This window comes from Austrofundulus limnaeus, unplaced genomic scaffold (genome assembly GCF_001266775.1).
Source record: "Austrofundulus limnaeus strain Quisiro unplaced genomic scaffold, Austrofundulus_limnaeus-1.0 Scaffold13, whole genome shotgun sequence".
Classification (NCBI taxonomy): Eukaryota; Metazoa; Chordata; class Actinopteri; order Cyprinodontiformes; family Rivulidae; genus Austrofundulus; species Austrofundulus limnaeus.
The window spans coordinates 3,693,895-3,704,013 of record NW_013952415.1 but is presented as its reverse complement, the minus strand read 5'-3'; the positions used below and the strand labels follow the sequence as shown (position 1 = coordinate 3,704,013).

General features: G+C 37.1%; 1 protein-coding gene across 3 annotated transcripts in view; it reads right to left on the bottom strand.

The window, feature by feature from the left end:
- Positions 1-5,942: 5,942 nt before the first annotated feature.
- The window catches only part of rassf6 (Ras association domain family member 6), an 8,795-nt gene continuing 4,618 nt past the window's right edge, over positions 5,943-10,119 (bottom strand). For 2 of the 3 annotated variants that reach the window (XM_014002515.1, XM_014002516.1), the window contains exons 3-11: positions 9,161-9,239; positions 8,904-9,064; positions 8,673-8,773; positions 7,622-7,821; positions 7,431-7,532; positions 7,300-7,351; positions 7,074-7,192; positions 6,664-6,761; positions 5,943-6,350 (exon numbers count right to left, since the gene is read on the bottom strand). In XM_014002515.1, the coding sequence (XP_013857969.1) occupies positions 6,275-6,350; positions 6,664-6,761; positions 7,074-7,192; positions 7,300-7,351; positions 7,431-7,532; positions 7,622-7,821; positions 8,673-8,773; positions 8,904-9,064; positions 9,161-9,239 (988 nt within the window). In that variant the 3' untranslated portion in view covers positions 5,943-6,274. The remainder of the gene's footprint in view (positions 6,351-6,663; positions 6,762-7,073; positions 7,193-7,299; positions 7,352-7,430; positions 7,533-7,621; positions 7,822-8,672; positions 8,774-8,903; positions 9,065-9,160; positions 9,240-10,119) is intronic. The other variant, XM_014002517.1, reaches the window with a different exon arrangement.

Here is a 10,119-nt window from a genome sequence, read left to right as displayed (position 1 = left end):
ATGATGCTGTGTTATTTATTTATTTATTTATTTATTTATTTATTTATTTATTTATTTATTTATTTATTTATTCAAGATGGCATGCCACAAATTAATTAAATTAAATTGTGTGGGCCTAAAAGTAAGAGGCATATCCCAGTGTTCTGTTCGCCACTTCTTGTGCAATTGTGTTGCTCCCTCTTCTGGTCAAGTTTGCTAATTACAATTTTTTTTTTTTCAATCAGATGATTTGTGTTGCACTACTGTGCACATGTGTTATATTCACTTGGAAGTTTATTCTTCCCTGAAGTCTGATTGCACTGATTTCCAGCTAAATAAAACATTCTAATAAAACATTTAGCAGTAAATAAACACTAAGTGAAGCCCACAGCTGACCCCATTTGTGCCTGAACAACACAACATCGCAGAGAGAGAGAGAGAGAGTAGAATGCACAAAAATAAAGTGCACACTTCAGTCGGGACTTTTAAATAAATCATAGCGGCCACATCTTAAAAAGCTTAATGTCTGAGCCAAGAATATGATCCCCGTGTATTTATTTATAAAATGCTGGTGTCATCTTTTGCCAGACCAGGCAGTTGGCAGAATTTGTATAAAAGGCCACAGCTACAGCCTGCTTACACCACCGAAACCATTCRGATTCATCTTATGATGGACACAGATGTCTGTGCAATGATTAGTGTCAGTGGATGCACGAGTTATTTTGAATGAGGAGAGGTTTTAACTTAATGCAGTGGTAGCAAAAAAAAACCTTTTGGGGATAAAAACCCAATGTAACCCTTACTTTACTGTGTTYGAATGGAAATCCATCATTTATGTTCTCGTATTTCAGTTAGGACCAAAGGTTTTACTAACTTTATCATGAAAGGCATTAAAAAAGTATTTTCTTGCAAATTGTAAATATACCTTTGTATGCAGTCAAGCTATGTGAACACTACATTTCTACAATGCTAATTAAAATAAATCATTATGTAGACTCTAATCAATGCTTTGGGTCAGATTCACACACCGATGGGGCCTCCATTAGAGGAGATGAAGGGTTCAATAACTTGCCCGGGGATACTTTGACATGTGACTGAGTTATGGTCGAATCGAACTTGACCACTGAACCAGAGCCACACAGAAAATACAGAATAAACTTAGGAATACATGAGTTTTCATTCTTCCTAGTTCACAGCAATTATTTATCTTTCATAAAAAGGATGTAGAGCTGACGTGTAATAACTCACCTCCTCTAAAAAAAAAGCTTACTCTATGTGGGCACGTCCACTCGGACATCACATTAACAGATGGCATGCCCACATGAATGCAAGCATACACTGTAGAGCACGCACACTGCCAAACACCCACCATCCATCTTTCCTCTGCACACACACACACACACACTCACACAAGCTGCTGATGGCTGTAATGTGTGTGTGTGTTGTCACTGCCAGGCAGGAGGTGGGTGTGGTTTTCACTGCCTGGTTAAACATACCAGAGCTTAAAGCCTGAACAGCCACTCACARCACCCAGCTCCTCTCTCACTCTTCCACTGGTTCAGCTTTCACAAGGTTGGGCTCTACATTTTCAACTAGAAAAAAAAAGGCTTTTCTTTCATATTTATGTGTATTTTTTTTCTCTCTAATAAGTATCTCTTATCTCTCTTCTTTGTTTTCCTCCCTTGTGACAACACTGGATGCATCATTTTGCAGCAAGGCCCCTGGATCATCTGAGACAAGACAAGAAGTTCGACTCAAGCGAAGAGTTTGATCCGCCTGAAGTCCTTTATTTTTATTTTTTAATTTTTTTTCTGAGAAATAAAAGATAACACCGCAATGTGGAGGAAAGGGAAGATGTTGATATCGTTCTCAGTGCTGATATGTCTGTCAGTGGTCCAGCTGTGTGCGGGAGATCAGCCTGTGGAGGAAGCCRTCGCCAGTAAGTAGGGGAAATAAAACACAAAAGGAATATAAAATTGTGTTTTGTTTAATGAAGTGATGTCACAGGCATTGGAAAGAATGGTGTGCTAACAGCAACAATATCAGTTTGTTTTTTAATGTCATCATGTTCTTACACAGTTTCAATTAAAAGGAAAAAAACCTTATTAAAATGTTTTTAAAATCACAAAAACAAGTCATTTTCCCCCCTCCATAAGCCTTCTGAACACAAAGATGTGGACAAACAAGAAGATAGATTAAAAATGCAACTAAACAAATAACACTCACTGTGGTCAAGTTCAATAATGAAGTGTGAAACTCTGAAAGCTGTTGTGCTGCGAGGACTTCGCCAGTTTGTTTGGAAATACCGTGGCATTATGAGCTCATGGTAAAATATTGTGTGTTTGTCGGTGTGCAGACGATGACGCGAACTGTGTGGTTGGGTTGTGTGAGTCAGAGYGTGAGGCTTGGCCACAACTCAGAGGAATCCATCACCGTCGACGTGTTTATTTGGCAGAGAGGAGATTAAAAGTATTAGTAACGCTCAGTTTTACACCCTAATTTTTAATGAAGACAATATAAATTAGAATGCTTTCCATTTTTTTTTGACTGTGTTGTAGTTTGTTCCCAAATAAACAATTTACACTTTAAAATATGTGTTTAATAAATGGCACGTACCACTTTACGCTCAGGAAAAAAACATTGCTACACCAAAAGCTGTGAGTTAAAGGCCTCAAAAATGACAACTGATAGCCAAAGGTTAAAAGCAAAAAAGTATAAAGTTGGGTGTGATTTGCTGCATTTGTTGACGCACATCTCCMATTTAAGTCAGATGGGTGGAGGCGTACAAGAAATGACTGCTAGCTGCAAACAGGATTATCAACATCCACATAGATTTYACGCCAAAAATGTTTTGAGCCTTAATTTGGACTTTCAATATGAATTGCCTGCATGAAAGAGCACAACTCATTGCTAACTCTTTGAGGTAATAAACTCGGATGAACCCCGAAGATAAAATCCTTCATTGTTAAAAGTTGGAGGTTTCTCACCAGCACCAACTTCATCCAAAATGGCTGTTTTTTTTTTTTGTTTTGTTTTTGTCAAAAATGGCTGTTTTAAAGAAACCGATGACAGCCACAGTTGCATGCATTGCACTGTATAACTTCTAACAGTGACCACGTGACTGCATGTATAAAAAGCGTGCATGCTGTGTACATATATGCAGCATTTATGTGTTTTTATTTAACTCTCTCTCTCAGGAAAAGCACCTCTTTTGGGTGGTTGGGTGGAGAAAAGCCCAGAGTCACCTGACGTTCAGGCAGCAGCTGATTCTGCTGAGAAGTTGTTCAACACAAACTCCAAGGGCAAGAAAATGTTCAAACTGGTCTCCATCAACAGTGCTCAAGTTCAGGTTGGATTGAATGTTCAAATGAACACGAACAAACATATTTCTTATCAAACAATTCTCGTTTAATAACCGGATCGTCTGGTTTTCTCTTCAGGTGACTAACAAAATCAACTTCAGGGTTGATGCAATCATGCGAAAAACCAAGTGTTTGAAGTCTGAAAACCATGACCTGAAGAGCTGCAGTTTGGTTCAAAAGGTAATTCTGTTGTGCTTTGGTTTTGTATATGTCCATCAAGTAACTCATTATTACACCCATTATTAGTTGAACTTGTCTGACAAACAATTCTGACTTTAATATCAGAATTCTGACTTTTTTCACAGATGTCTGAGATCAAAATCAAAATTATATTTTTTTCTGGTGGCCCTAATCCTCTTTTGTTCTCATGTGTCTTTGTTAATGGATGTTTTTTTTTTTGTTTTGTTTTTTCTTACTTAATAAATTTGGCACAAATGTGAGAAAATTTGTGATTGGTGGATTAGTCCTTTGTTGTAACAATGYTTCTTGGCAATAAATCTTACACCTGGCACCTGATTGGCAGCACCTGGAACCAAAAGTTCAAAACAAGTCAGTAGAAACAGCAAAATCAACGGTTTGGCAATGAAAAGTTTTGGTTTTATTTTTTCCAAGCGTGCAACCCAAATGCTCAGCTTTACTGATCATCCCACAAATGCACATTCTTTACAAATGTGGCACCATTGAAAAGGGAAATTAAAAGCCTTTCCAARTGTGTACAGTTTATTGCCAAGAAGCACTGTTACAACAAATAAATAATCTATTAAACACTAATTGCCTTACTTTTTTTGCGCTAAGTATAGTTGCAATGCCTTTATAATGTTTGATTTCTTATTGATTTTGTATTGTCTTCTTTTTCCCAGCAACTGAACTGTGTCTTTGATGTGAGCTTCCACCCCCGCAACAACAGACACGAGCTGAAGAATCAAAAGTGCCAGAAAATTGCGAAGAAGGAGTAACTCTCTTCACAGGCTAAACATTATTCTGCCTTTAAACTGTTCTTTCAACTTTTAATATCCAGTGGTAATTTTTGCACTTGATTTCATTTCAATTGTAAAATTGGGTGGAAGCGAAATTACATTTTAGGAAAAGGAGAATTCTGCAATTAATGTTTTGTTTAAAAAATGAAGCTGAGGACCAATTGAAGTATTGGCATTTTTTGTCAYGATAAGATAATCTTTTCTTTTTATTCGTGCATGCAATGAGAAACTTGATATTTAAAAAAAACAACATTTTTTTTATTTTGAATGTGATTTTTTTTCTCAGTCTGGAATTCTTCTGAAATGAGAAAACTTTATATTATTAGAATAACAAAAAACAGCTGAGTTATGCTTTAAACATTCTATGATAATATAAGTTGTATGAAACTTTCTTTAACTTTTAACTTTTCATTGATTTTGTGTAGGTGGAACAGCTCTTATTTTCTTTCTATTAAATAAAACAGTTACTTTAAAACATGAGTGTGCCATGAAATGCAGTAAGGAACAGTCACCAAGGCATAGATGTCTATTTATTATTACAGTGTTCTTTGTGATATTGGTATTGTTTTTAGGGCACAGTCTGATCTTGAATCGTACATTTAACTGATGTAGGGAAAAAAAAATCAAGCATAAAAAATAGATTCACGTGCTGCTGAGTGATGTAAGGCCAGTCATGGGTGACTAACAGTCTCATCATTCTTCTGGGGGTGGGGGGTGGTTGCAAATATGTAAAATGAACCATTTTCATTTTATACGTAGTTTATACCTATTGTGACACATAGAAAAAGTTTCATACAGAAACAAATACTTTCAACTATTTAAAGAAAACTTTTTAAAACTTTAAAACTGGTAAATTTGACCCGCAACATAACAGGAGGGTGAACAGCCAGTCCTGTCTGTGTATTAAGGATTTTTTTAGAAAATAATTCCATTTTAAATTATTTGAATTGTAATATCATATATAAAACATTATTGTATTTTTTGAATAAYTGAACATAATCCTGGTCAGTCCAATATAGACAAATGATTCAGAGTAAAAATATTTGGACACTAATTAACAATAACCAAGGTTCTAGATGAATTTTATGGCCACATAACTGTTGGTTGAAAAGTCCAGACACTGGAGGTAAATGTGAACCACAGTTAATATTCTCTCACAGAGGTGGAATTTCTTCTGGAGATAGTCGACACCCAAACCATCAGAATGCAGAGCCATAGAGACGGAGGCGCACTCTTTCCATTTCAAGATCGCTACTTTGGGCTTTTTACGCAGAATTCACATGGAAATTCTATGTCTCAATTAAACAAGCAGATGGCATTTATACTCATGTTAAAGGAAAACGAGACTCACTGCTTAGAATGCTGTCTGGACCGGTAATTATTAAGTGTTTGATTGTGCTGCTTATTGCATTACATCTACATTTTACATGTTTTACTCTTCTCTCTGTTCAAAATGATGGAAATGTGATGTGTCTAATCTGTCATAGATAAGAGTGTTAAACAATTAAATTACTGACAAACCTTGAATCAGTTTTATACAAGGCATATCATTTGTTTATGTAATTTGCCAACTGCTATTATACCTGAGAAATGAGAAAACAGAAAACATACATCTTTGTCATAATTCAAAAACCCACACATTTATTGGCAACATTGCATTATGCATTTTGTACACAAACAAAACTATCAACAGGTCGATGTAAACTTTATAACAGATTAATTTTGTAGGATGTAAAGGAGCACCAGGTATTTTGCTGAGTTTCTTTGTAATAGCTTGTCAATCTTTGTTTTGTCACGATTCAAACAGTGACAAATCATAATTAGTTAAAATGCAGTTTGTAAGAAAAAAACAAAACAAAACAAAAAAAAACAACAACAAAAAATAAAATAAAAACCTGACTTATACATATGTATCCTTGCTGTATCTTTTTTGTAAAAAAAAATGTTCAGCAGTTGTCAGACACTGGTCTCAATGTGAGGTGTCGTCTTATGGTTCAGCATATGAGACAGAAGTCTGTGATGGTGGTGGTACCTAACACACGCATACACATACATAACACACACACAGATACACACATTCACACAGCACACAACAGATGAAGAAAYACATCAGTGCAMATYAAASCAAAGCAGTGATAAAACATAAAGTGAATTCTGCGCCCCCTGCAGGCCATCAYTTCTTATTATAASTGATTTGTTTTAAGGTTWAAAAAATTCATGGAAAGGRGATAAGCTGCACAGTGTCAGACTTATTTATTAATTTTTTTATATCGGGACATCTTTTTTATTGAAATGATTCACTAGTTGTAGAAAAGAAATGTTTKTACATAAAGTCATACACATACTTGTTGATGACCCTTTGAATCTCCCTGTTTTCCTCCTCTCTGAGTTTGAATAGAACCTGTTCCAAGATTGGTAGCTCCAAGTTCAGATACTGAGCAACCTAAAGAAATAGAGATTTAGGAAAAAAAATCAGTTTGAATCAGTTTGATCTTCTGTTAAAAAATACAAGCAAATATGTCAGGATGCATTTTAATATGAGATTCTATGACTCGTGTGTGAAAATGATTTCTTTTTTTTAATTTTAGGACATTTGCAGGACTTTAGTCAACAAAAAACATGCTCAGATATTGTTCTTGTGAATCTGTCATTAATGCCTTGCAAGCATCTGTTCGAAAATGATATCAACAAATGCATTCACGCTAAAAACAACCCCTTAAATGTATAAGAAGACAAATGGACATTCCACACTCACGTCATTGCTGACTTCCTCTTCATGCATRTCCATCAGAAAGATCTTCATGATGTCATCAGAGGGGCCCTGCAGGATGCGCTCCCACAGCGGGTAATCTCTGTTACACAGCTTTTTCTTTTCTGGACAAAACACCCACACATAAGCCCCATCACATAACATGCACTGTTTTCTTGCTTTGGATTACTTATTTTTCTTAAATAATAATAAAAAAACACATTGACCTCACCTCCACTTCGGTGAATAGAGTACAAAGCAAACTCCTGGGGGTCATTTTCTATCTACAGKAGTAACAGACAGTGAAATATAACAACTGCATGTCACGTTTTTTAATTGTTCCAGAATAAAAGCCAAAGTCACCTTGAACTTGTTCAGCAGCTGTTCTATGACTTGGTCTGTTGTCATCTTGCTAGAGGTGTGAACTTTAGTTGAAGTACCAAATGTTGGGGTGAATATAGAGGTCTGCAGGATACAGCAGGGCATCAATGAGCTAATGTACTGAAGGAACTGTGAACAAGAATTTATGAGAGCTCTGTCGAGCATGAACTTACTTTGTAGTTATAGAAGTGGCCGTTGATGGAAAAGCGATGTTGTCTTTCTTGCTCTCGCTGTGCTGCCGACTTTCCCCTTCCTCTCCTCCTCTTAACCAACGAGGCGTCACTCATACAGCGAAACAGGTTGGACTCAACCTCCAGCTCGGGATTCTTGTGCCTCGTGGGACGCAGCGTTGCAGACTCATAAACCGGAGGGYCTTCAGATAATAAATAAATAAATAAAAAGACAGCTAGAAAACTGTACTTAAAAAAGATGAATATCCCTCAACAAGTTTGTTGCCAGTTGGTCGTTTTTTTTACCCTGTAACTTTTTGTTAAAACATATATTTATCTACATTTTAGAAAACGTTCTCGCTGTTCTCAAAATTGTCTCTAATGTTGTATGGCTTAATACAAATTGTTGATCTTTACCGAACAGAACAGTTATGAATATACACTGCCTGGCCAAGAAAAAAAGTCGCCATCTGGATGTAACCGAGCAAAATGGTAGAAGCCTCATATGGGTGATTATCTTTCAGCTGGCAACAAGTTATTTAACCCAAACTGGTGCAACGAGTTGCTTCTCATTTCTTAAAAAAAAACACGTCAAAAGACACATCTCATGATGAAGTCAAAGCGGCAGGTGAAGTGATGCACCCGGGTTATTCTATCAACAGATTGTTTCTTCCTTGACGGCACGGCCATATTCCAAGATGACAATGCCAGGATTCATCAAGCTCAAACTGTAAAAGAGTTCAGGGAGCATGAGACATCATTTTCACATGGATTGGTTCCACAGAGTCCATTGAGAATCGTTGGGATGTGCTGGAGAAGGTCAGACTCTACCATCATCAACGCAAGATCTTGGTGAAAAATTAATGCAACACTGGATGGAAATAAATTTGGTGACATTGCAGAAGCCTATCCAAATGCCACAACGAATGTGTGCCATAATCAAAATTAAAGGCGATCCAACAAAAATATTAGAGTGGGTGACCGCTTTTTTTTTTGGGTGAGTTTTTTTAAGGCCAGGCAGTGTAGAATTTAAGAGACACAAACTGAAATCAACCTGGTAGAGGATCTTTAACTACTATTTCATGTGCCGCATCTGTTTCTGCCAACTCGTCGATCTGGTGAAGATCATTATATTCTCCCCATCGTGACATGCTACTGCAAGAAACAGACAGAACAAAAATCGACATCAGTTATCCACAGACATTTGCAAGGTTGTTAATGCACTGAGCTCAAGCGTCTAGACAAATTTCAAATCAATACGAGTACACAAAAGCTGACGTCTAACCTCTTGCTACCAAGTGGGCTGACTGGACTGGCTGGATCAGGCGCAGCCATCGGCAAAAAGGGAAGATTCTGTTTGTCGTCTTGCATTTTCAGCCTGATTGGTCTCCTCACGCCCCAGGATATATTCAGTAAACCTTCCACTATAACCCTCCCATCTGCACCCTGTAATAGAAAATAAAAGCACACAAGGACAGATGCATGGCGTGAGAATACAGCTGTGAGTAAACAGCCATAATTGTTGGAATGTGGAACTCGTACCTGAGAATAAGCGAGATGGAGCTGMGTCTGCTCTTTTAGGAAGCAGTTGTAAGTGTTCACCATGGACAGAAACTCTGCTCTGAAATATCAAATTACATTAATGTTGCAGAAGAAAACGTGAAGCACAAATTACAGTGCAATATAGGTGCACTTCTTTTTATTAGTCTTCACGTAGCTTGTAGTTTATTACTACTGCCTTCAGAGCTCAGAAAATCATCTGTCTCGATCTCACACCATCCTACATCTCCTCTGTCACACCTGTCCTGCACATCCCTGCACCTCCTTTGTGGTTTTATTGTTTTCCTCCTCCCTGGCAGCTCCAGATGCAACCYTCTTTGTCCAGTACATCAACTATGCCTCCTCTGCACATGTCCAAACCATCTCAGCCTTGCCTTTTTAAATTTGCCTTTAAACCTCAGCTGTCCCTCTTCTTCCCAGGTTACTTCTGCCTCGCCAGGCTCTCCTGTCACCTGTTCCCTCCTRTGGATCACAATGTCACCCTGTAGACCCTGCCTTTGTTGCACAGCATTTATAAACAACTGTGATTCTAAATGCAAGTTTGCAAGTGTGGGGTGCCAAGTGTAAAATAAAAAGTAAAAAAAAAAAGAATCACTAACATATTTTTTTCATTATTTAGCTCAATTTTTGAGTGCTCAAAAATTTCCACTAACATTTCATTGTTTTTTAGCTCACTGTTCTTACATTTAGCTCATTTTTACTAAATGTTAAAAATTATGTTTAAATATTATATCCCAAATCTAAATGTTTAAATGTAAATGTAAAAGTTAAACCCTTGAGTTAAATGTTGAAGTTCACATTTAGATATTTTGGAATGGAACGCAGCCTTTGCTGTTGGCGCTCGGCTCATGTTATGACATCATCATCCTGAGACAATAGCAAGCGCTAGTGCTCCAACGCAGCTAAWGCTTCCCAACAAGACATCAAACGTATGGCCGGTG